Source organism: Cuculus canorus, chromosome 8, assembly GCF_017976375.1.
Source record: "Cuculus canorus isolate bCucCan1 chromosome 8, bCucCan1.pri, whole genome shotgun sequence".
Taxonomy (NCBI): Eukaryota; Metazoa; Chordata; class Aves; order Cuculiformes; family Cuculidae; genus Cuculus; species Cuculus canorus.
The window spans coordinates 12,451,968-12,477,374 of record NC_071408.1 but is presented as its reverse complement, the minus strand read 5'-3'; the positions used below and the strand labels follow the sequence as shown (position 1 = coordinate 12,477,374).

At 54.1% G+C, this 25,407-nt stretch overlaps 3 protein-coding genes, 1 long non-coding RNA gene and 1 pseudogene across 9 annotated transcripts in view; 2 read left to right on the top strand and 3 right to left on the bottom strand.

Moving 5' to 3' along the window:
• ATF6 (activating transcription factor 6) overlaps positions 1–912 on the bottom strand; it is a 78,002-nt gene extending 77,090 nt beyond the window's left edge. The window contains 3 exon segments of the mRNA XM_054072983.1: positions 510–595; positions 697–709; positions 712–912. Coding sequence (XP_053928958.1) covers positions 510–595; positions 697–709; positions 712–858 — 246 coding nt within the window. The 5' untranslated portion in view covers positions 859–912.
• Positions 913–977: 65 nt separating this feature from the next.
• SELP (selectin P) lies at positions 978–11,578 on the bottom strand. Of its 6 annotated transcripts, none has more exons than XM_009555806.2 (16): positions 11,392–11,522; positions 10,324–10,414; positions 7,834–8,223; positions 7,629–7,736; positions 7,334–7,516; positions 5,835–6,020; positions 4,930–5,115; positions 4,613–4,798; positions 4,292–4,477; positions 3,973–4,158; positions 3,654–3,839; positions 3,332–3,517; positions 2,528–2,713; positions 2,255–2,377; positions 1,836–1,866; positions 981–1,725 (listed from the first exon to the last, which is right to left on the bottom strand). In XM_009555806.2, exons 1-16 carry the CDS (start codon positions 11,398–11,400, stop codon positions 1,671–1,673), a joined length of 2,478 nt encoding a protein of 825 aa, XP_009554101.2. In that variant the 5' UTR covers positions 11,401–11,522; the 3' UTR covers positions 981–1,670. The 6 variants fall into 6 exon arrangements, with proteins under 6 accessions (XP_053928951.1, XP_053928953.1, XP_053928948.1 ...); XM_054072974.1 differs by lacking the exon at positions 11,392–11,522 and adding an exon at positions 10,953–11,095; XM_054072976.1 differs by lacking the exon at positions 10,324–10,414 and having other exon boundaries at positions 978–1,725; positions 4,613–4,690; positions 11,392–11,578.
• On the top strand, positions 8,136–11,970 carry LOC128852869 (uncharacterized). The gene is made up of 3 exons (XR_008450970.1): positions 8,136–9,031; positions 10,263–10,443; positions 11,612–11,970. It is a non-coding gene; the product is annotated as an uncharacterized LOC128852869 (long non-coding RNA).
• A 4,526-nt stretch (positions 11,971–16,496) lies between these two features.
• On the bottom strand, positions 16,497–18,452 carry LOC128852886 (uncharacterized; annotated as a pseudogene).
• On the top strand, positions 17,042–20,908 carry HTATIP2 (HIV-1 Tat interactive protein 2). The gene is given in 8 exon segments (XM_054073175.1): positions 17,042–18,615; positions 18,680–18,742; positions 18,744–18,791; positions 18,895–19,032; positions 19,782–19,843; positions 20,414–20,532; positions 20,535–20,555; positions 20,558–20,908. Coding segments are annotated over 8 exon segments (696 nt in total). The 5' UTR covers positions 17,042–18,450; the 3' UTR covers positions 20,638–20,908.
• The last annotated feature ends 4,499 nt before the right edge of the window (positions 20,909–25,407 follow it).

The following is a 25,407-nucleotide window of genomic DNA, read 5'->3' as shown; positions in this document are numbered from 1 at the left end:
CTGGATACCCAGGGGCTGTGCTGAAGGCGAGTTAGGACACAGTGAGAAGTAGAAAGAACAGAGGGTAGAGAAGCCATGACCAGAACCACCCTGGGCCAGAAAAAGCGGTATATATGGCGGGAGAGTGAAAACATAGGGATTAATGCATGAGGCTGCAGACAAAGGATTTAGGAGAAATCTGAAAACAGATAAGAAACCAGAAAGCCATCTCATGCGCCAGATGAAGAAGCACAGCACAAATGGACAAAGGTATAGCATATGCATGCTTCTCCACACCTCTCTCCCAGAAACCCAGAAACGAGCCCTCCCGCCAGCCCTACCCCACAGGGGCGCTGCCTTCACCCACCAATAAGGCCGCTCTCCTGTACCCTCGACGTTTCGGGTCGGGCTCTGAGAGCGACGAGTCCTGAGCAGACGACCCCATCCAGCCCCTCGACGCTAGGGGGCGGCCAGGGGAAGCACGGGCCCCCTGCCCGGTGTCCGACCGGCCTCCCCCGCCCCGTACTCACGTCGGGCTCGGGCTCGTCCTCGGGGCCCGCCGCATCTCCGCAGGCGAGCCCAAGCAGCTCGTCCAGCTCCTCGCCCAGCACCGCTTCTACGGGAGGGAGAGACAGCGGCTTCAGCGCCAGCGCAGTCAGAGGGCGCGGGCGCGGCCGCGGCCCCGGCCCCGGCCCCGGCCCCGGCCCCGGCCCTCACCCCAGTCAAGGCCGCTCCCCCGGAGCCGGCAGAAGCCCCCGCCGGCTCCCAGTCGGCCTCCTCGGCCACCGCCGCCATCGTTTCCACTTTCCTCCCGAAATCCACGTCTAGTTCCGGGCAGCGCCCCGCCCCGCGGTACGGCGGCTGCCAGCGAACATGCATTGTCCCGCGGCCGCTCCGCACCTCTGGCCCCACCCCCAGGCACGCGGAGGCGGCTCAGCCCGAGCAGGAGGCAGCTCCGCGAGGGGGTGGTGCAGAACGGCAGAACGGGCACTCTCGCCAGCGGCGCGCGCGGGGAGGAGAAGCTTCCGTTACAAAAAGTGCAATATCTTTTATTTAAGCTGAAGTAAAGTTTCGTGTAAGTAATTGTGTTCTTTGAAAGTTAAACAGAATGTTCTTCTGATAGCGTGTTTTCTTCTAAAACGGTGTTTTTTCCACACACTGTTCATTCTTTGAAGATGATAACATCTTGTGTGAAGTGCAATCCGCGCTGAACAGATATGTCTGTTTTCTAATTGCCTCTGTTTGCAGTATTTCTCTATCTCTAAGTCAAGGCAGAGCAGAGAGCTGAAGCCAACTCCAAACAAGCAAGAGTTTCCGCTGTTGCGAAGTTTCATAACATTAAAATTAGACCTTGGAAAGCAATAGAATATGCATAAGATTTCTGGGAAAATTTATACATAGTCACGTCAGTGGGAAATATGTTCTGTAACCAGCTTTTCTTCTCCTTGCACATGATGGAGATCACTCCTGCGTGTTGCCCAGGCCTGATAAAGGATGCTTGCTTTCTAAAACTCCAAAACAAGTCTGGGAGAGTTTTACCATTATTTCTGGTAGCGGAGACATGGTGTGTCTGGGCCGTGACCGCTCCCTCCTCCTTATTGGGTGACCCCACCTGGGGGCACGTGACCCCCAGCAGAAGCTGAGATGAATGCTGGAATGGAGAGTGCAAGGTGTTGGGACCGTCTTGCACCTTACAGGTTGGAGTCGTAAGCTGCATTGGTGAAGATACCTGGCGATCCTAAGTCACTGGGAAACAGACGGTAGGGAGTCACCTCGGGGAGAGGGCTCACACTGCCTATAGATCAGCCTCAGGTGGGCAGGGGCAGAGTAGTCCTCTTGCAGAGCACAGCTCTCACCTGGTAGGGTTCAGTAGCTTCTTCTTCTCCTCTGTTAATGGCATGAAAATGTCCGCATGGGTAGTGCAGATAGAAAAGAAAGAACCAGAACAGTTAGTGAAGGATTTGAGTGAGAAGCTGCAGCAGCATCATCTGAAATGGAACCAAGTTTGACAACCAGAGGGTGGAATGGGAAGAGGAAACTGAAACAATTGCCTTCTGCCCCTTGCAATTAAAGTGTTTTTCTGGCTCTACTCTCCAAACCTGGCTGTTGACACAGCTGGACAGACTGCCAAGGAGGTGCTGCCAGACCAAAGTGACTTGCAGCAAATAAAATACACAGTCACACTGATAAACTCTACTGATCATCCCACCCTCCCCATGGACTGTAACCCCATGGTCTGAGAGCCCCTGGCCAAAGAGACAGTGGGCTCCTGTACCTCTGTTGCTGAGCCGCTTGACGAGGATGGCAATGAGCGTCCCTGAGAGCACAACACCAACTACTGCCAGAGCCGTGCCGCTGCTGTAAGCCAGGACTTGCTTTAAGAACGGGGCGCTGTACTCTGAAATAAACCGACAAACCCACAATTTAGGAAGTTACCACAAGGACTTCATGGCACCCAAGCTGCTGGGGTAGTCCTCACCACATTCAAGATGTGCTGCAGGAAGTTGGACACCCCGCAGTGCTACAGGAACAGGGGGTCCCACTGTACCTGCACACAGAGGGGGATGCCTGGTCCAGTTCCCTGTGGCTGTGCAGAAGAGCACCTCTGCTCCCATCCGAACAAACCCCTCCTCACAGGAAAACACGCATGTGGCATTGTATGTAAAGTTCCCATACACGTGAGAGCAGCTCAGCTTGCCTCTGCTGGGGGGGTCCAGCACCGGGCAGCTGATGGCTGGAGATAAAGCATAGTGGTAGCATCAGTAGGACAGGACTGATGATGGTGGGATAGGGATGTGTTGTGGGCTATGAAGCCAGAGGATGAGCTGTCATGGACTAGGGGTAGTAAGGGATAGGGATGTGTGGGCTATGAAGCCAGAGGATGAGCTGCCATGGACTAGGGATAGTAAGGGAAAGGGGATGCGGGGGAAAGCAGTCTGCGACAACAGAGCACTTGCAGACACCTATAACACTTGGACTAGATGATCTTGGAGGTCTTTTACAGACTTAATGATTCTATACTTGATTGTATGCAATCAGAAGATCTACCTTTGCATCGCAGGGTATCCCCAGTCCAGGTCCCCATGGCCATGCACTCATGGCTCTCTGACCCCTGTCAGCACAAACCCCATCTGGCAGGACAATGCACACACTGAGCCATAGTCCCCATGGAGGTGGGAGCAGGCAGCCTAGCAGCACCCTTGGGGGTGGCTGAGCATTTGATGGCTACAAGGGTGAAGAGGCATGCTTTGAATAGGAGCCTGGAAGGGTACACTGTTGGAATCAAAAGACTGGGGACATCGTAGTGGCATCCCAAGGTCAATGACACCCCGAGCTCTAGCAGTGGTTCTACCTTCACAATGTGGGGCATCTCCAGTCCAGGTCCCTGTGGCCGTGCACTCAGGGCTCTCCATTCCCATCAGTGCAAACCCCATCTGGCAGGAGAAGGTACATGTGGAGCCAAAGTTGAAGTTCCCGTGGAGGTGGGAGCAGTTCAGTTCTCCCCGATCTGGAGCACTGAGCACTGGGCAGGCAATAGCTGCAGGGATAGACATACACTTCAAGAAGAAGCTTGGGGACTACATGGCTAAATGGTTGGGACAAGATGACCAAGACAGCAGAGAACAGCCCAGGGTCCACCCCACAGCCAGTGACACCTTGAGTAGCTGGTCTACCTTTGCATTGTGGGGCATCCCCAGTCCAGGTCCCTGTGGCTGTGCACTCACGGTTCTCTGGCCCCATCAGTGCAAACCCTGTCTGGCAGGAGAAGGTACATGTGGAGCCAAAGGTGAAGTATCCATGGAGGTGGGAGCAGTTCAGCTCTCCTCGGTCTGGAGCACTGAGCACTGGGCAGGTGATAGCTGCAGGGTAAACACGCACACTTCAAGCAGAAGCCTGTGGACTATGAAGCTAAACCAAGATGAGAGAATCAAGACACTGGAGAACATCCCAGGGTCATCCTGAGACCTGTAGTGCCTCAAGCAGCAACTCTACCTTCACATCGTGGAGCATCCCCAGACCAGGTCCCTGTGGCCGTGCACTCACGGCTCTCTGGCCCCATCAGCAGAAACCCTGTCTGGCAGGTGAAGGCACATGTAGAGCCAAAGGCAAAGTCCATGTGGAGGTGGGAGCAGTTCATCTGTCCTCGGTCTGGAGCACTGAGCACCGGGCAAGTAATGGCTGTAGAGGTAGACACACAATCCAAGCAGGAGCCTGGGGACTGCGAGGCTAAACTGCTGGAACCAAGAAGCTGGGATGACACTAGAATATTCCCCAAGATCAGTGACACCCCGAGCTCTAGCAGTGGTTCTACCTTCACAGCATGGTGTGTTTCCACTCCATGTCCCTGTGGCCATGCACTCACGACTCTCTGACCCCACTAGTGCAAACCCAGTCTGGCAGGAGAAGGTGCATGTGGAGCCAAAGGCAAAATCCCCATGGAGGTGGGAGCAGTTCAGCTCTCCCCGATCTGGGGCACTGAGCGCTGGGCAGGTAATGGCTGCAAGGATAGAGATATACTTCAGGCAGAAGCCTGGAGGCTACGAGGCTAAACTGTTGGAATGAAAGGACCAAGACCCCTGAGAACATCACGGGGTCAGCTCAAGGCCTCTGACACCTTGAGCAGCAACTTTACCTTCGCAGTGTGGGGAGTCCCCAGTCCAGGTCCCTGTGGCTGTGCACTCACGGCTTTCCGGACCCATCAGTGCAAACCCTGTCCGGCAGGAAAAGGCACATGTGGAGCCAAAGCTGAAGTCCCAGTGGAGGTGGGAGCAGTTCAGCTGTCCTTGGTCTGGCACGCTGAGCACTGGGCAGGTGATTGCTGTGGAGCAAAAAGGCACACTTCAAGCAGGAGCTTGGGGACTGGACTAAACTGCTGGGACCAAGAGACTGGGGAACATCATAGTTTCACTCCACAGCTAGTGACACCCTGAGCTCCAGCAGCAGCTCTACCTTCACAGCGTGGGGTATCTCCTGTCCAGGTCCTTGTGGCTGTGCACTCACGGTTCTGTGGCCCCATCAATGCAAACCCAGTCTGGCAGAGGAAGGTACATGTGGAGCCAAAGGTGAAATCCCCATGGAGGTGGGAGCAGTTCAGCTCTCCCCAGTCTGGGGCACTGAGCACTGGGCAGGTAATGGCTGCAACAGGAAAGCAAGTCTCAGACACTGGATAGATTAGGTTAAACCTAGTGATTAGGGCTGAATCAAAATCAAACAAAACCAAATCTATGGTGATGTCTTTAATTTACCTCTCTCACCCAGACAGGTTTCACGGTACAATGATTTTTCTGGCACACGAGTGATTTCCGGGGAGGAGGTGGGAAGGGGAGGGGGAAGCTGTTGCTGTTCTGCCAGAGCCCTGTTTGTCCTCTGCACTACCCCAGGATGCAGCCCCTGACACAAAGGACCATGGCTGCTGCAGTCCTACTTGCCTCCTTCCCTGGAAGGGAGCAGAGACTTGGCTCCATTCTTGTCACAGCAGCAGAGGGAAGGACACTCAGATGGTCTTTGGGCCGAAGTGGTCCAGGATAGGATGACTGTGATGGCTATAGTGGTTGTGTGCCAGCCTCTCCAGGCTGTGCTTTGCTGCATGCTAGGGCAGCACCCAGCATCTGCTGGGGCAAGTGGCTCCACTGCCTGCGGGACATCAAACATTACCACCACCCAGCCTGGGTGAAACAGACCCATTCCCTACACCTTCTCTTTTCAGACTGACACCAAACACTTTCCTTGGTAGACTATTCCTTTCATAGCTAGTTTACAGGCCAGACTAGTTTCCCCCAGAATCCCCAGAGGTGTCTTTCAGGGCCCCAAACCCCAGAGCTGAGGCATGCCCCACAAGGCAGCCCACGCTCTACCTTTGCAGCGTGGAGGGGGCCCGGTCCAGACACCGCCAGCTGTGCACTGCAGCCTCTGTGCTCCCGTCAGCTCAAAGCCCTCCTGGCAGGAGAAGGCACATGTGGAATTGAAGGTGAAGATGCCAAGTGGGTGGGAGCAATTGACTTGGCCGTTTTCCGGGGCAGCCAGCTGGGGACATATGACAGCTGCAGGCAGAGACATGGTAGGGTGCATGAGGTCATGGCGGGCAGCCTTGTCCCTCACAGTGATCACAGCACTGTTAGCTACACAGCAGCAGAAACCTCTGCTCTTTTTCGGAGTTAACCCAACTGACACTTGCTGATTCCACTTCGTTATCAGCAAAGGTGACCAACTGACTCATCTGATTCTTCACAAAAATTACATCAGTCATACATACAGTCAGCAGAAAAAAGCAATGAGTTGAGAAAGCAAGCCTTTGGAAACTTGAAAAGCCTGGAGTAGGCAGGTTCAGACCAGCTTGCCTGCGAGGACTTCCACAAAACTAGGAGCCAGCTCCTGACCCCGCCATGGCTGGGGATGCTGGCCATGGGGGACACACATCACACCTCCATGCCCATTTTCCTTAACTGCAGAAAGCTTTGCTGGTCTCAGCTGTCTAAAACAAGGACTGGGTTGGACCACAGGCCAACCCAGCGCAGGCATCAGCAGCAGCACTAACTTCAAGGAAGTGTTTTTTAAAATACATATACACAGAGATCCTGCCCACACCCTGACCCCTCCCTGCTGGGTTTCCCAATACTGAGGGTCCCCATTTGTGTCCTGTGTCCACTTCAGTCATTGACTTATCCCATCGAACCATGCAGTGGCACAGGGAAGGTTGGAGCAGGCCTCTAAAACCCTGCAAAAAAGCCCAGCACTCCTCTGGGGCACCCAGGGCCTGGCTGCAAACCCTCAAGCTGCTGACAGGAAGACTTTCTCTGTCCCTGCAGTGTAACATACCGCAGCTTTCTCTCCTTTGCAGCTTCCTGCCCTGTTCTGTCCCTCTCAGCTCATATCTAACCTCATCTCATGAGTCCTTACCCCTGCTCAAGGGGGCCCAGCCCAGGTTCCCCTGGGCACAGAATGGCAGCCCCTCTTCACTCTTCTCTGATGACACCCAAGATACAGAACATCTTCCTACGGTGGATCAGGGTGGGCTCAGGCAGGTGTAGATGGTGCCACTAGGGTGATGGAGGTGCCAAGACACTGTCTTGGCCTTAGAGCATGCTTAGAGCATGCAGGGTGCTTGTGTGTGGGTGGGATTCAGGACAGCAAACGAGTACTGGGCAGATGGGGAGAGCAGGGGGCTTATCCAGAGCTCACAGAACCCTTGCCCATGGCAGCCTCACTGGGGAACTGCTCCCCACATACACCACCAGGAGGTGCTTCCCCAAAGGGCCAGGGCACTGCTTGTCTGAGCAGTGCTGGGCATGCAGGGCTGGCCCCATAAAAGTCTCAGAGCTGCATCCCTGAGACCTATAGTCCTTGCAGGCCCTACCTGTGCACATGGGTGTGTCTGCTGACCACTGCTGGGAAGCCAGGCACCGCAGTGTGCCCTCCCCTTGTTGCTTGAACCCCTCCTGGCACCTGAACACACAGGTGGAGTTGTAGCTGAAGTCTCCGTAGGGATGGCTGCAGTTCATGTGCATTCCCTTGGGCTCGAGCTTGGTGCACTGCACAACTGGGAGAGACATGGCACCACCAGCCCATTAGGAGCATAACGAACTTGCCTGCTTTGCCACTGAGAGTCAGGCTCTCCAGGAGCGAGGGAGTGATGGGAATGGTTGGCTCACCGTCCTCACACTCACGGCCATGGAAGCCGGGGTAGCACTCGCAGCGGTAGCTCCCAATGGTCTCCACACACTCGCCATGCTGGCTGCACAGGAGGGGCTGGCAGGAAGCTGCACACACAGAAGATGGTCATCAGGAGCCACTGGCCACACTGCCAAGGTCCCTAGCCCACCTGATCCAGGTCCTTGTTGTGGTCTCCCTGCTTACCCAGGTAGCACAATGCCTTTTTCCTCCGGTTGCAGGGCTCATCATTCCACTTGCCTGACTCCCGCTGTCGCTTGATATAGATCTCCACGCAGTCCTGGTTGGAGCGGCGGTTGTTGGGCTCCCCAGCTGCCCAGTTCTCTGCCTCTTTTGTCAGCACTTTCTTGGTGCCCACCCAGGTCCAGGTGCCACCCAGTTTGCGGATGCCTATCCAGTAGTAGCGCCCATGGAAGGGCAGGCTCTTGTTGAGGTACTCGATCTCCTGCTTGTTCTGGATTGCCACCAGGTCAGTGAAGAAAGTCTGGCAGTAGTTCCTGGCCTGCTCCCACACGTAGTCCCCTTGATTACTGTAGTGGTACGTCCAGGCACCCACCTCCACCTGTGTCACCACACCTTTCAGAGAGGATGAGGTACAGGATTGGGAAAGTGAGGTCTGGGATGGAGTCCTTTGGGTGGGCTAGGGATGGAAATAGCGCTAAGAGATGCCAGTGACCAGCTGTGGGAAGGGTAAGTGTGTGTGAGAATGGGGCTCTAAGAGTGCACAGTGATGTGGGTGGATTAGGTGTGGCAGAAGGAGCTACCGTGAGACAGTGGGGGAAATGGGATGAAGTCTGAGACAAAGGTCAGCACGGGGTGGGGCAGTTAGAGCACAGGTGGCAAAAGAGCCCCAAACAGTGATGTCAACCTCTCCTCCAGCACAACAGGTGAAAGCCCAGCCCCACAGCCCCGTTCTCCTGCACAGAAATGTTTCCCAATGGGGACAAACCAACATCCAGATTGTTTCTTAAACATTGTTCCTACCTGGAGTGCAGAAGTGTACCACTTCTGTATTCTTGCTTTACACTTCTACGTGAGAGTCAGCTCGGAGCAAGGGACAGCAACGAGCCTGCCCTCACCCCAAAAGCATTTGGATCCTGAGCCACCCATCTAAGACAGAGATGGTCTGAAGACTCTTGTAAACTCAGTACTGCAAAACATCTTGCAAAAGTCAGGTTCACATCCTGGCCACGCCTACCAGGCAGGGCAAAGCCAGAGATTAACTGGAACCCACACCCAGAAGTAAAGGTCACTTTGCTGAAACCCTACTCTTATTTACAGCATTTCAAACCACAACTTGATGCAATCAAAGGATTTTAGCCACCAAAAAAGAAAAGGATTCCTCCCTCCTCTCCAGAAGCAGACAACTCCACAACTGCAGAAGGTGAGATAGGGATCAGAGTTTGTTCCAAACAACCAGCCCTGCGTCTCAGGAGAGTGTATCACACTGTGGTCATGCAGGCAAAAGTCTGGGCATTGCCAATTACGTGCAAATCTAGGGCTCCCCAGTCTAATTAGGGCTCTGATTTTGTCAATAATTACACATTTTTCTAAGCAAAATTCCCATAATTTGTCTGTTTTCCCTTGTGAAAGAGCGAACTATCCACTTTATTCCACAAAACTGAAGCCAAGGAAAATATGGCCTTCAACAACAGCCCTCCTGTTCACCCCTTGGGAATTTGGGGCTGCAAGACAGAAGCTCAGAGCACCTCCTGGGAGCCTGCCCCATCCTCAGCTCCCACCACCTGCCTTTCAGCCCTTGCTACCTCCCCAGCACAGCTCAGGGCAGCCACCCCCTTACTCTCATACTTCCCATCCCCAGACTGAGAGGGACTATGGGAGCCCATTTGCTACATGCTGTCCTGCCTCTTTCCTCCAGCTCCACCAGCAACCTCTCGGTAGCATAGTTCATGGTTCCTTCCCTTCAGCTGTGTGTTACGTTTCCCTGCCCCACCTGGAGCTGAACCCGTTTGCCTGTGTTTTGACACCTCAGCTCTCCTGGCAACTCCTAATGCCTCCCTCCAGGGAGGTGCTCATCACCCACTGCGCTTGGGGTACCTTTGCATTTTTGTTTTCACCTCAGAGGTAAATTTAAGGCTTCTCCTTACACTTCAGCTTTTGCATTTGTTCCTTAGCTCAGTCACAAAAGGTTCTTTGGAAACCAACCAGGCTCATGAAGGATCTCTAGGGTCAGACCAGGCACTGGCAGTTTTTGCTCTGTGCAATGCCAATGCATGAAGGATATATCCTACGTGCATCAAACCCAAATTAGGTACTGATTTCTTCTCTTGATATCAATTAACAGCTTTTAACTCTGCATGATGCTGTTCCCAACTCTTGCACCTGTGGGTCCTGAGAGTAGAGCTGCTGCTGCCTTAGTCCAGTTTATAGTACAATGCGCTGCATGCTACATTTGGGGAACCAGAAACCCCCATGAACCCTACGTGTGGCCTGGCCCTGCCTGGGAGGGCATGGTCCTGTTTCAGGTCTGGCTGGAGGGAGCTGGCTCAGGCAGGTGCAGACCCCTCCCAGCCAAAAAAGATCCAATCCTGGGGCTGGCAGTCATGGGTGCGTAACTGATAAGTTCCCAAAATAACATTGCTGCCCTTTTCCAGTTTCCCAGCCCTGGAGGCTCCTCAGCAGCTGTGTCATGCTGGGCTTACTTGAGTGGCTTACCCCATGTGATGGCAGCGATGCCCAAATAGCAGATGCCACGAGATCCCAGAGCCCATGTCCTCCCAGCAGACCACAGTGCCTCAGCAGTACCCTGCATGCCAGAGAGGGAGCTCTGAGCAGGTACATTCCACAGGGACTCATGCACCCAGCCATGCACCCACACCACCATCACGCAGTCCTGGTAGCCACACGGGCACATTGCTTCTGCCAGCTTGCATGCAGGCATGCATGCTGCTGCTGGCCAGGTATGGCTCTGCTGCAGAAAGGGTCTCTCCAGTAAGGCAGTTTTGGGGCTGCTGTGCCCACAGCACAGATGAGCACTGGGGGAGGCTGTTACAGTAGTGTTACTCAGAGGCAGTTACAGCCTCTGAGTGCAGGGCATGCCCTGTGTCCCCCAACCATCCCTGCCCACCTGGGGCTGGCATTGTCTCTGCAGCAGCAATGCCCCGTGCACTTGGCATAGCCTTGCTGCCTGGAGCAGTCTCTCTCCAGGGCAGCCTGGGTCCATCCCACAGGTCCCCGGCACTGGGACTAGTTCCTGGCAGTGCCGTCCCATAGTCTTGCCCTCTCCTAACCCCCTTTGCAGAGCCCAGTCCTGACTCATCCCCAAGGAAAGAAGTGAGACCTACCATGTTGGTGCTGCAGATGCACCTTGCTCAGCTGCCGACAGCTTGGAGCTGTCTCGCCCTTGGTGGGCAGCAGTGCTTACACTTCCTCTGAGCATGCAGAGCATCGTTCCCTGCCCTTGGCTTCTTCCCGTCCCACCCCAGCCCTGCTGCCAGACCACATCCTGCCCTGTTCCCCCGCCTCCCCAGCTGCAGGGTTCTCCTACCCAAAGAGACCCTGCTTCCAGCTCCAGGCTGGAGGGTAACAGCAAGTTCTGTCCTGGCCATGGCCCTGACAAGACTCAGCTTGTCACCTGCCCCATAGCATGGCAGTCAGGTGCATCCCCATGCTGCCATGGGAGCCAACCCTTAATGAGCCAGGCTTGCCTGAGACCCCCAGGAGGTGTAGAAGGGTTCTGCTCCAGCCCCCAGTGCCCAAAGTGTGGATATCTTTCCAACTCACCATGCCCATGTTGCAGTGCCCACGCTGGTGGTAGGGGGTGGAGGAGGGATAAGGGGTGATGAGCTCCCAGACAGGCTGAATGGGAGCGTGGCTCACAGCCTCCCAGATCCTGCACCAGATGCTCTCCTCGCTCGCAGGCTATTTGCTCTGGCCGTGAATCTTCACATACCATTTATAAACAATCACTTACACAATGTATTTTCCTGTCTTTGCCTTTAAGCCTCCATGAGAAAGGTTGAAGAACATGCCAGAGGAACTTCCCCCGAGTTGGTAATATCCTTTATGAACTTCCACCAATGCTTCAGAACCATCTCATTGTGCCCACGTTCCCTTGGATCATTCTCAAACCATCATAAATCTTTCCTTGTCCCATTCTGCTTCTAAGGAAATCTGCCTTGGCAGGAATTACTCTGCTAACTTCCAGCTAAAGCCAAAGTGAGAGCCACTGCAGGTCACATGGATTTTCCATATCCAGAGAAACTGATGCTGCTCCAAGGGGACTCATGCTAGACAAAAGGAAGAGCCCATCCCACAAAAGCCATAACCCACTACAATGACTTTATACTTGGCCAATGTAAATTAAACTCAGTTCCTGTCTCTGGATACCTTCTTGCAAAATGTTTTACTGTAATTGTCTGTTTTCATGGAATTGCTGAGGATAAGCCTGTATGTCCAGTAATTCATGAGCACTTTCTAGCAGCGCACGTGCAGAGGGTACACAGTTATGGCAAGGGAAGAAGCAGCCAGGATGGCAGAGAGGCTGAGGAGCTGCTGCTGAGGCAGTAGAGCCAAATGCTGAGGGTTTCATTCCCAATCATGGCAGACCCACTGGGATTCAGAGGGGTGCTCGAGAGTGCATGGCCCTGGAGGGGAGCAGGCTGTACCTCTTCCATTTTCACTTCTGCTGAGACCTGACATGGTAGGGCAGAGCAGTAGAAAAAAATATTCCCACCTTTATTTTTGTAACTACAAAAATTTTCCGGTATTGTTTTAAAAACAGAAGCAAGATGGCTGAGACCCACAAATTGCCAATGCAAAGGGCAGAACACGTACAAGTTCAAAGCTGTTTGTGGAGTGCAGGTATCCCATGCCTGTAGGTACCTGGGCTTTAAGACGTGATCCTGCACAGCAGGACCAGTACCGAGGGTTGCTTTACAGGTAGTGGAAAAATGTACATATGATGGGAGGATGAGAAGATTTGAATCAGCTCTGCAGCTCTCCTGGGAGTCTCAGGTGGTTTCCAAGGCTGGCTACCCAGGAAGGACTAAGGATGCTGCAGGTCACATACTCCCTGTTGGGTTCCCGCTGCCCTGTTTACCAAGAAAGGGCCCGTTCCAGCCTTACAGGCTGAGCAGCATAGAGATTTCCTAGGTGGTGGGATGGTAAATTCTGTCACTCTGGCTACCCCTCCAAGGGCTCAGCACAAACTGCAAGCCAGCACTTTGCTCAGTATGGACTAGAGGGAGCAGGTACAAATACACTCTCCTATGTCACCTCCTCACTGTCCCTCTGGACTCTTCAGGGATCTGGAGTGGAAATCTGCCTCCTTTGCTGTGCCCTGGTCCTGAGCCACAGACAGAGGTCTCCTCTGAGAACCCTGCTGTGGACTGTTTCAGTGGGGAAGGGGGCACAGGTGCTGCACTCCCACCTGGAGACCACTGCCAAGGGTGCTGTATAGGCGGCCAGGTTGGACAACTCACCCACAGGCTGTGACCACAAGGCTCACTGGGGGAAGCAGCTGAGCGGCTGCAGCCATCACTGCCTGCTCAAACTGATGCTTTGTGCCCTCTCCGCATGCCTCAGCCATGCTGTGGGCAGGGGGTCATGCGCAGGGTTAGGGTGTGATGCCTGCACAAGTATCCTGATAGTGCTGGGAGCATCCAGGTGTGGATGGGACCCACGGTGCCAGGGGCTGTACATGTTGCAAGGTGGGCACTGGCAGAGCTGGGCAGATGCCCCAGATCTAAAACTTTGCAGAACCCCAGGGCCAAGTCCAGACTGTGCTCCACAATATGACCCCAGGGAGTGCACAGGACCTGGTAGAGTGAGATCCTGGGGAAAAGTGGTGCAAGGGGCAATCCCATCACCACCACACCCCTACCCCATGCAGAGCAACACTTGTGTTGTTCTGGGCAGAGGCTCCCGCCCCACAACAGCATAGCCTGTTCTGCTCCTTGTGCAATGTCCCCCAGAAAACCACAGAGGAACCAAGACACCCTGACACAGTTTGCCTGCCGCAGCTGCCACTGGCAATACAGCAGGCATCTTCCTGGGGAGCCTTCCTTGCCCTAGCCACCAGGCAGTGCTCAGCAGCCCACAGCTAACAGGCATCTGGCAGCCCCCTGGCAGGAATGTGGCATGGTCCATGCCACCCTGCCATGGTGTAGCCTGGCTGCTGCCATCCTGGTTACCAAGGTGGTTCTCACTGAGACTTTAGAAGCACCTCCTGAGTGTGGGTGGGGGATGGCTCCTCCTCACCACAGGTGCCCAAGGGATGTTTGATCCAAAGGGTGCCCCTGAGCTGCAGGGTGCATTTGGGCATCTCCCAGCACAACTCCTGGCCTGCAGCCCAAGCAGCTGTACACTTGTCTGGCAGCCCTGGAGGAAAGCAGCAGCTGGTAGAATCTTTCTCACAATTTGAGTTTTTGGCCACAGGAAGATTCATTATCCGAGTGCCATCCTGGCTTGGAGGGGGTGAGATAGTTGCAAGGATGAGCCAGGACCAGAAGGACAGGGATGCTATCAAGACAGTCCATGGGCTATGCTCTCCCCACCCAAACCTAAAGGGATCTCATGGTGCTGGGGCAGTCCTGGGTATGGGATATGGGGATAGTTTTGAGCAAATCATTACTGCACACCCTACCCCGTCCCTTTCAGAGATGTTTCTTTGATTTCAGCTGTAGGACAGCTTTCTGCTTCATGCCTTTCCCCTGCTACATGGGTGATGGAAACCCTTTTCACTGGGCACTGCTGCAAGATGGGTACCCCTTGTCTGTACTGCCTGCCAGCTCCCTGGTGCCTGGCAGCAGCAACATGTGCATGACAGATAAGAGTTCACCAAACAGGATGCTGTGGGTGTAGATAATATTGAAGTTATCTCACTGCTTGTGTGGTAGGGAGTAAACAAGTGGCTCTGCCCACCCAGGGAATCCTGGGCAGAGCCTCCGCCATGCCAGTGAGCCGGGGCACAGGGTGGATATGGAGTGCTGGGGTGCAGCTCTGGGGATGTGCTGCACCAGGGGAAGCCCCACAGCCATGCAGGCAGCCCTTGTCCTAAGTGAGAGCAGAACCACCTACCCTGCAGAGCTGATCTTGGGAACTATGATTGCTCTGCCTGAACCCTGCCCAGCTTCCCACTGCTCTGTGCACCCCTGGAAGGCCAGGATGGACCACTGACCCACCTGGCCCTCTCTTGATGGCACCAATCTTCCCAGCATGAAAGCAATATCCAGAGCTGTCATGCTGACTTGGTGCAGCGGCAACCCCAGCAGTGGAGGCACAGGCAGCTAATAGAGCAGGTCACTGGCATCCCAGACAACACCAGTGCTTTTGTCACATATTTAGTTTAATGCAGAATTGTCTATCTCATAAAACAAGCCCAGAGACAGAGTCCTCTGTTTGTCACTTCCATCATCCCATATGCTCTATTGCCTGCTCCCCTCCCATTTGGCTTTTTGCAGCAAGGGCTCTGTTGTCCCCTGCTCTCTGGTCAGAGCTGCTGCAGCACTCTCAGGGCCAGTGGATGAACAAACTTAGCACCAAAAGCCATGTTTTCAGGCAGAGCCAGCCCCCGTGGAACAAACAATGTTCTCTCTTGAGCCAGGAAATCCTGTGGCATCCCCCCAGCAGGCACTGACCCCAGCTGTGCTTTCCCCGAGAAGCATTCTTGAGGACATTCTTCATCTTCTGGCAGGCCAAGGCTGAGCCATCCTCTCCTCTTCCTTTTCTCTCTGCCTCAGCGCAGCCAGCAGTTTGATGCCTTGTCTTCTGGGATTTCGGTTATCTTTCTGCTCCAAGGAGCTACTGTGTCCTGTGACTTGCCAGTCTATTTCAATTGCTGATTTTGGCACATTGTGCATTTTCAGGTCTTTTTTAAGTCTCAGCCACTTTGTTTTTGTGGATCTACAAACTACCTTGTCCACCCTCCCTGTGCTGTTGCAATCTGCTTTGCACTGTGCAGCATCTCCCAGCTGTGTGACCCTGGGGATGGGGTAGCCCCCGTGCGAATCACTGCCATCATCTGCGAATCATCTGGCCATCCAGGGCAGAGGATCAGTGGTGCTAGCTAAAGTTGCCTTTCTTCAACAGTCCTGACTTTTGGGGCAAGACCCTGCAAAAAAAACCTCAAACAAACAGGCTATTATAAAATAACGGGAAGGATATTCCTAACTATTTGTTATCAATTTTGAAATGAGCTCCTCCTCCTCTGACCTCTCACACCTCTGCTTTAACAGCAAGCTGGTTACAAACACCAATTTATCTGTGCTTCAGCCATGGGTACAGGTATACAGGCTCTCTCCCAGCTGAGCAGCAAAAGCAAAGGTCTTTTCTGTGCTCTTCTGCTAGGAAATGGCAAAGCAACTTAGGGAGTGCTTTCCTAGCTTATTTTTATTTTTATTTATCCTTAAAAAGAAAGCACTGTTTTGCAGAGGCAAAAACAGGTGCAAAACCACCAAAAAGGTGCGCTCACCAACCCCAGAGGATGCAAGGTCGGATTCTTCCTCCATCCGACCCCGCTGTTCTGCTGAGGACTCAGCTGGCCAGCCCATGCTGGGATTGTATTTGGCTCCTCAGGGGAAAGTAGTGTGTGGGGTGTGACTCCCCAAGCTGCCTGGTCTCAACTGCATCTGCCAGTCCTCCTCTGCCACTATCACACCATCGTCACTGGCTTCCTGATGCCCAGTACAGCTAGAATCCCGCTTTTTGCTCCATGGATGTGGATGTCCTTGGCAGAGGCGTGGGGCTGGGAGCAATGTCCATCCTAATTGACACCAGCATGGGCAGTGTGCAGAGCTGCACAAGCTGTGGTACCCATTCCCTTTGTTGCAGGGGTGCCATGGGGATGCCATGGGGGTGCCAGGGGCTACCATGATGTGTCCACTGGCTCACGGGGCTTTGCTCTCCACAACGAGCTGGAGGAGCCCTGCCCCAGGGAAGTCCATGATGAACACCCCCCAGCACATGGGCTGCTTGCTCCAGCATTGCAGGTGCAGGTAGCAGCAGGGGTTCATGAAGCAGGCCACCTTCTCAGGGCAGGTGAGAAATCCACTGTCAGAGCAGAAGGTGAGGTACATGGTTGTGGGGTCTCTGCTAGCTGCCTTCTCCAGATGCCCCCAGGCCCAGGCCCACTTGCACTCCAGCAAGAGCACATTCCAGGCATTGCTGATGCTCAGCTGCTCACAGGAGATGCCCAGCACCTCCTGTACCAGCGCCTCCAGCAACACGATCTTCCCCTGGACCTGGCTCAGCATTGGCACCTATTCCCGGCACCACACAGAGACGGCCCTGTCCCTCTTCCAGCAAGCAGCAGTGCAGCTGGGTGGCAAAGCCAGGTTGGCAGAAGATGGGCAGCTCCCCCTTGATGCGCATGAGCACGGACTCACTGGGGTAGGTGTGGAGGAAGTGCAAGGTGTGGTGCAGAACCCCCCACAGGCTGGCCTGCTGGAAAGTCGTGGAGCTCACCTTACACCAGCTTGCAGTGCACATCCAGGAAGTGGATGCCAGCTGCCAACTAGGCCTCCAGACCCCTTCTCTGACCTAGCAGATTCTGGTCACCAAACAGGCTGGGGCAGTCATGGGTGCCAGGAATGGAGAGGCAGGAGAAGGGCAGGGTATTAGGGAGTCTCACCGTCCAGTTGGGACAGAAAGATGCTGGCTGGGGTGTACGTTGCACACCTCCATGCCACCAGGACAGTGGATGCCTCAGTGCCTGGCTGGCACCACCAAGCCTTGCTGCAAAGAAAGAGGGCCCATGAGTGGCAGGAATCCTGCATGGCCCCAGGCATCCCCACCATGCCCTGCACCCCACAGGCGTTCCTGCCAATACCTCATGCTGTTGTACTGGTTATATTGTACTGTTGCTCTCCCGCTCAAGCAGTTCCCTGTGCTCCTTGCCCAGCCCAGGCTGTGCCATCCTGCTGCCCTCAAACTCTGGCATATTCCATCCTCCCCCTCCTGCATCCACTTGAGTTTGCCTGTAGCAGTGGGATGCAGCCTGCCAGAAGAGATGAGTAGCCGTGGGTGCTGGCAGCATGCTGGCAGGTGAAGCAAGATGCTGGCCATTAATCCAGGATGGTCACAATGTGCATCCTGCCTCACACATGGCACGTGTGCCGGGCGTTCATCCTCAGCCCTTGGCCAAGGAGAGCGCTTGCTGCACCAGAAAACTGCCTGGTTGATCCTAAAAGCAGCTATTCAGACCTCTGCACTTCCCTTCCCTGGAATGAGGACAAACGGGATCAGGGTGCCCTGGGGCCTCTTGACGCTGCCTGTGGAAGCGGCTGTGCAGGGTGCCCAGGGGCCCACTCCAGAACCATGCACCAGGTTGACTCCCATGGGACCTGCTCCCTCCCCTGCGAGTGATGACTGCCATTGTTCCTGTCAGACGGACAACATCCAGGCAGGGATCTGAAGTGGGGTGGGAAGTGGGTAGGAGGGGTGACCCCTGCCCGGCGGTGACTCTCGCTGCTCGGGGGGGGCATGGCACCAGCGCACACCGAGCCTGTGGCTGTAGGGGAAGAGCCGCTGCGCAGGTCACAGACCTCCCTTCCAGCAAAGAAGGGGAGCACAGAGACCCTCCGGGAACGCATTCTGCCGTGGGCTCCGCCACGGCAAGGACACCAGGAGGAGGGACACCAACAGCCGTCTTTCCTTGCGTCTTTTTCCACAAGGCACTCCGGAGGAGCCGCCTGCTCGGGGGGCAGAGAGCCCCTGCATCCTCCCCAGGCAGCCACCCGCAGACCCTAGCTCGCCCCACTCGCGTTTGACTCGTGCCCGCCCGCGCCCCGCGGCGCCCGGCCCGGCTCTCCCGGGGCGGAGGAGTGGTGCCGTTCCCTCGGCATGGCGGCAGCAGGCGGCGGCGGTGGGTCATGCTTCGTGCTGGGCGCCTCGGGGCAGACGGGTCGGGCGCTGCTGCGGGAGCTGCTGGCGCGACGGCTCTTCGCCAGGGTGACGCTGGTCGGGCGGCGCCGGCTGAGCCTGGGCGAGAAGGAGGAAGCGGCCGTGGTGCGGGGGACCCGGGGCGCGTGGGCGCCGGGGCTGGCGCGCTAACCCCCTGGCGTCCCCGCAGGAGCAGGCGGTGGTGGACTTCGAAGCTGCTGAGGCGAGCACGGCCGCCGCCTTCCAGGGACACAGATGTCGGCTTCTGCTGCAGGGCAACCACCAGGGCCGAGGCTGGCGCGGTGAGTGGGGCGGTGCAGGGGGGCAGCGGTCCTGTTTGGCTGCCGCTCTGACTGCCCCGCTCACCGCCACGCTCGCCCGTGTCTCCTCTTTCTTCACCCGCAGGCCGGCTTTGTCCGCGTGGACCAGGACTACGTCGTGCAGGCAGCGGAGCTTGCGCGGGCGGGGGGCTGCAGGCACTTTGTCCTGCAGTCCTCGTGGGGGGTGAACCAGCACAGTCGCTTCTTCTACCGTCGCGTGAAGGTGAGGGGGCAGCCGGGGTGGGCACCTGGTGTGCGCGCGGGAGTTGCAAAATGCTGATGTGTTCGAGAGGTCTCCAGAGATGCCAATGGCTCTGGGGCTTCTAGTGGCGCTGGGGCACAAGCAGACAAGGGAAAGGAGCTGGGTGGACAGCTGTGCAACTGGCTTCATCCGAAGTAGTGTGACACCTGCATGCGGTGTCCATCTCCATCTTCAAATGACAGAAGGACCTGCTGGAGTCTCCAGCCCAACCCTGGCTCCACAGTTCAAAGTTGGGATGGCTTCACAGCTAGGTGGGGAGGCACAGGGGTGCGTCCAGTTAAGATGTGAACTCTCCAGGGGTCTTGGGTGGCACCATGCCAGTTGCAAAAGTTTTCTTCCGCATGTGTTGTGTGCTGCAGCCCCCAGCATCTGCAGGGCTGCTGTTGGCCAGTGTCTTGTGCTGGAACCCCCAGGCTGGACGTGGTGTCCAGATGCTGCCTCTGGAGTGTCCAGTTGCAGTTAGCATGATGGTTGCAAGAGTGCGCTGCTGACTTACTGTCACTATGTCCGCTGTGGACACTCACCCTGGTGCTGCCTTTTCCTGGAGAGCTGTTGCTGCCCAGACGGTGCCTGGCCTGTACCAGCTTTGCCTTGGCATTAGTGTCATCCTGCCCATAGCTCAGCAACTCTCTCATGCCAGTTCACAGAGTGGCAGGGATGTTGTCCCAGTTATCCTTGTCTCCTTTCTTCCTGCCCAACTGTTCTGACAGGGAGAAGTGGAGAACCTGGTTCAGGCTGTTGGTTTTTATCGTTGTACCATTTTCTGTCCAGCGTGAGTAGCAGTGAAGGAGGCAGGGCACAAGACTTGGGTGGAGGGTTTGCCAGGGCAGAGGGCTGGGAGATGGAGAAAGGGAGGAAGAATGCTTAAGGGGAGGGAAGTAGAGAAAACCACCAGGTGCAAACATAGCTCGTGTCCCAGCACACTGCTCCCCAGTGCTGCAGCTACAGCATCCCATGGCCCATCTCAACGCTAGTGGCATGTGCCAAGCAAGGAGAAGAGGCTTGGGTAAGAGCAGAGTTTGGGAGGCACAGCTCAAAGCTTATCTACTGCACAGACCTTGACCTTGTGGTGGGGGAACACTCACTGGTATCCTATCAGCCGTAGTATGCTCTTGCTGCTTGGGAAAAACTGCCATCCTGCTTTTGGTAGCTCGTGCGAGGAAAGGAGTTTAGTGTCCTAGGGCTCGACTCAGTCACATGTTGGGACCCTGACAAAGCCCTATGTCCCCCATGTGGGTTCAGAAAGCTGGGCTGGGCCCCCAATTTCAGCTTGGATGGCCCAGTCTCTGGCTTTGCCTCGGGGACGGTTTCAGCCGACCCAACTTGCCTCCTCATCCTGCAGGGTGCTGCTGTGCAAACGCCAGGAGTCCCAGCCTGTGGAGTGGGTGGCCCAGCAGTTTCTGAGTGTTGTGGAACGGGTCTTCCCCACTGCTTACTCGGTGCCTGTTGAAATGGTAGCCAGGCTATGGTGGCCAGCGTGCTGCATCAGGTGAAGGAAGGTGGAAAGTGCTGGAGAACGGGACGATCCATGAGCTGGGAAAGGCAGTGCCACAGCAGGGCACGTAGAGCAAAAGGAAAGGCAGGAAAAGAGCTTGATTTGCCCTTCAGATGCTCTTCTGGGTCAAGCATCGATGCACGTGTGGGAGAGGAACGGGATACTTGCATGGCTGATGTGGAGATAGAGGTGCAGTTCTTTGCATTCTGTCAAGTGATCAAAAAATGCAGGTACTGGCTGGTGGGTATGGAGAAACAGTCCTGCTCTGCTGCCTTGATCCAGCATGCTATCTGGGTAAAAATGGTGTAATCAGACAATTTCTTGAATTCAGCCTTAAATAAAATCCTATGACTGGTCTGTTTTGTTGATTTTGTGTTGGAATTGTGTTTGTCTCCTGCACATTGCCAACCCAACAACATCTGTTCAGATTGTCTTTTGGTGACACTTTGAGGAATGCATCAGGCAGATGGCCTTGCTGTAGATGACAGAGGAAAACAGAGACAGGGAGCAGCTACGGATGCTGATGCTGTGTCCCACAGAGCACATGGTGGCACAGTGCTGCTTGGGATTGCACAGCTCCTGGAAGCTCAGAGCAGTTAGTTACTGATACCTTCACTTGGCCTGCAGTAGGTCTCTGCAAACGCACAGCTTGTGCCTTGTCCTTGCTGATCCTGCTCTGTGTGCAGAGAGGCTGCTTTAGGATACTGCTGTTCCAGATACAGGCTGTTCACTTTAGTACCTATAGTAGCATAAACGCACGCAGATCTCAAGTTGACTTGAAAATGCCTGTCACTGCTGACTCCTCTGGGCTTCCTTATGGACTATTAAGTGAAGCAGAGCTCAGCCCTGTTTCCAGAGGTACTCTGTGTATGCAAGAGGTGAGGCTACCCATGCACACAGTCTCAGGATGGGCTTGCTTCTGCCCTGTGCTGCCTGGTGCTGGAAGGGGAGCAGTTTTTCCTGCTGTGGGCACAGAGCAGGCACAAGGAGCAGTGCCATGGCCCCCAGCCCATTCTCAGGCCTTGTGCTAGGGGGTCGAGAACTCCACAGCTGGGTTGCGGGACTTACGTGACTCCCAAATTCCAGCTGGCCAGAGTCCCAGTGCTGCAGATAATGCTGCTTTTCCAGGGCTTTCTCCTCTTAGACCTCATCCGTGGCTCCTGTGTCAGTGACTTGGATGCAGCAAGCAGATGGAAACAGGATCCCATGTCTCCTTTCTTCTACACAAGCATTTTAATCATCAGGCTGGACCTCAGAATCTTGGTGGAGGCAGTGGGGTGGGTGTAACCCCACACTGTGTGTTACTCAAGTTTACTCCTGAACCATGCAGAGGGCTTAGTTCAAAGGTAAAAAATGAGGGGCCATGGAGCCATAGTTTACTTGTTCAAACTGTCCTGGTAAGAGCAAAAGCAGTAACTTTCAAGTAATATTTAATGGCAAAAGGGAATGAGGAGTACACTGGCCTTAAAAAAGGTGATGTGCTTGTACAGGGAAATGAACACATGAAGTGCCAACACCTTGAAAGAAGTGAAAATTGCATACATATAGGAGAGTAAAAGAATATAAACTCTGGAAAGGTGCAAGTGAAAGGCAGGCCACAGGAGGTTTGAGGAAGGCATCCTAAAGGGGAAGCATAAAAATTAATCATGACTGTGTGAGAAGCAGAAAGGTCTTCAGAGAGCCATCGGGACAGGATGTGATGATGCTGTATGAGAAGGAAAGGGGTATAATGGAAAAGCCTGGTGACTTACTTGCTTTAGCCTTTGCTGTGAAGGAACTCACACTAGGTTCATTCCTTAGGGGACATGCATTTGCATGATCCAAGGCACTAGGGAGAGAAAGATTTTTAAGCGCCATTTTTAGAATACATGGTTAAAAATCTACCAGCAGGAGTGCTCAGATGAACTGCCAAATACTTGCCTGGGTGAGGAATTACAGTGATCTCTCTACCAAAAAGGTCAATGTTGTTAAAAATTATGCTAATTTTTAAAAAGTTCTGGTGGGAACCAGGAAACTGCAAAGCAGCAAGGCTGCCTTCTATAAAAAGCAAATTGTCAGAAAGAATAATAAAGTCTTGAAATAACAGAGCCCAGGATAGATCGGGTGTAATGGGAGATTCCATGGTGGTTTTTGAAGGGGGCACTTGCAAGGCACAAACCTAGAGCACTCTTGGAGGAAACCAGTCATTGTATACACCAGACAATCTGGTCCTTGGAGTACACTTGTGTCTCCAAAAAGCTCTCCCAGAAGGGCTCTTAAAGAAATTAAGCTGTCATGGGAAGAAAAGGAAGATCTGGGTAGCTTCTTATTGGAAATATTTTCTTAGCACTCTGAAGTCTGGAGGTACACAAACCAAACATTTCTTACTGGACAATGATCGGTGGAAAATAGAAAGCAATTTCTGATGTAACCATTGTTTCTGCTCAAAGGTATATGGTTTTCTTTTCACTGTTTCAGATAAGTCACTGCTAAAATGCACAACTACAATTCCAACACCACAGTGTACGCTTCCTTATGACCCTCTTTCATGAAGCTTCATCACATTTTGGACCTCAGTTTCCCAACCTTGCTCTGTGTGTTCATTAAACCCCCACTTTAGGGCTGTGGAAGAGTATAGAGCATTGGTCACTGAAATATGGCAGAGCCACAGGACTAGGGGATTTGCTCACCTGGGACTTAAAGTAGGTAAAAGTCCTTACGGGACAGACCCAGTTCCTCCTAGATGTCTCATGGGGCAAAGCTCTGGGCTCCTCTAGGCAGCAGGAAGTCTAGCATAGCTGGAGCCATACCGCTGGCGTGCCTGGAGAGGCTGTCTGCTTTCCAGAGGTGCGTGGCCCTGGATGCAGCTGGATGAAGAGCACGTAAGAGTGCTTGGTGTCTGCTGGACAGCCTTCACACAAATTGCCTGATCCTACAGATCTGAGTTCTCCTGGGTTTTCCTATGCTGACTTTATTACTGAGGATTAGTGAGAAAAAATAACTGCATTCCCAATGGGTCGGCAGCTGAGTGCGAAGCTGCAGGGGTTTACCATGCGGTCCCATGGCCCCCACTGCCCTTCCCAGTCCCAGACCTGTGAGAACCTCCAGCATTTCTTGCCCACCCGTCACTGCACTGCTCTTCTCTGTGCTAGGGGATGCCCAGCCTGCAAAGTATCGTGCAAACAGCACCTCATCTTCAAAGCTTTTCAAAGCAGCCATAGAGCTGACAGGCGCTGCACTGGCACTTGGGATACCCTGTTGACATCCCTTCTGGCAAACTAATAGCCCTGACAACTCTGTCCTGACGCAACTGGCATAAGCCCAACAGACCCCACAGTGCTTGCCAGGCTAAGCTGCTAGGAGATGGGTATTTGGGCTCTGGGCTATCCCCAAAATGGGGCAAGACACTTTCATGCCAATAACGAAGCCTCCCCTCAAGTTGTCTGTATAAAGGGGCAAAATGACAGCAAACTGCCAAGGAGTGAAGTAACCCATCCTCTGTGGCTCCTGTTGTTTCCTTCCCACCTCTGTGAGGCACAAGGAGGACTGGTGGCATGCCAATGCCATGGCAGAAGGAAGGGGCAGCCCCGTCTGGTCTTGCACGCCAGCTTGGGTGCATCTGAGACTGTCTAATCAGCACAAACCCAGGGAAAGGTCATTCAAGCAGCTCATCCTCTGAAATTTTAGAATGTAAATTTTTTTCATTCAGTTTCCATTACAAACCAGTAAAAAGCTAACCCAGGCTCCCAAGGGAGGCATGGTTTCTGTTAATAGCAGACTTCTAGCTTTTTTTTTTTTCAGTTACTGCAACTTGCACACTGAAATGCAGACTCTGGTTTACTGCAAAAATCCCAGAACAGCAGGAGACAGGATTGCAAAAACCAGTCCAAATTCCATCCAGGAGCCAGAGCCAGGCCACACCTTCTGACACTGCACAGGAAGAGGGAAAAAGAAGGAAGAAGGCTGAGTTTAAATATATCCCCAGGTTTAGGGAGACAGGTGGGGCTCGGTCACAGGAATTGAGGCCATTAGTGTCCTTCGGCATCCTGGACAGCCAGGTTGGGAGCAAGGTCCTCCTATCCCTAGGCTGTCGAGCTGTGGGTGTTAAAGCACTCGATGCACATTTTCAAAGTCACCCAGGCAATTTGCAGTCAAGAGACAAGCATGTGTGCCGATTTTCAAGGTGACACTGAAAATCAACCATCTTGAGCAAGGATGCCTTGGGGATGCCCTGCCTGGGGTAGAGCAAGAGGTAGAGGCAGAGCAGAGCCACACACCCTCTGTGTATCTGTGCTGGAATGGGTATAATGGCACTCGTGTGGGGTGGCAAAGACCCTAGTGAGTGTAAGTTCTGCTACAGAAACTGCAAAAAAAGTTGGTGCTGAGATCCCCATAGTCACCCCATGTATGTTTGAGGGCTTTCCCCTTCTTCTGGCTCTAGTCTGGACATGCAGAGCCAGGCAATGAGCTATGTCCAGGTAACCCTGCTGAGAATGGGCTGTCACATCCCACTTGGAAGCCAGGAGGGAAATGTTTGGGATGGCTGTCATTACAACTCTCCACTCCAAGCACTGCTAAGCACTATTAAGAGTGACTCCACTGCACCTGCTGGCTGCAGCTCATCCTCCCCGTGAGCAGCTATGGGGACCCACCAAGTCTGGACTTCAGCTACAGGGCCCCTCAGAGCTGTGTTTGCCATGATTTGCCACTCAGCAATCAGCTTCACTCTTGGGTTGCACCTGCACTGTGTTGAGGTGTCTGACTGAGGCTGGGAGGAACTTGTGCCGTGGATGTCATGACCGTAGGCAGGCACTGGCTGTGCATTGGTGAGCAATCAGAGCTATTACCCGAGCAAACAGAAA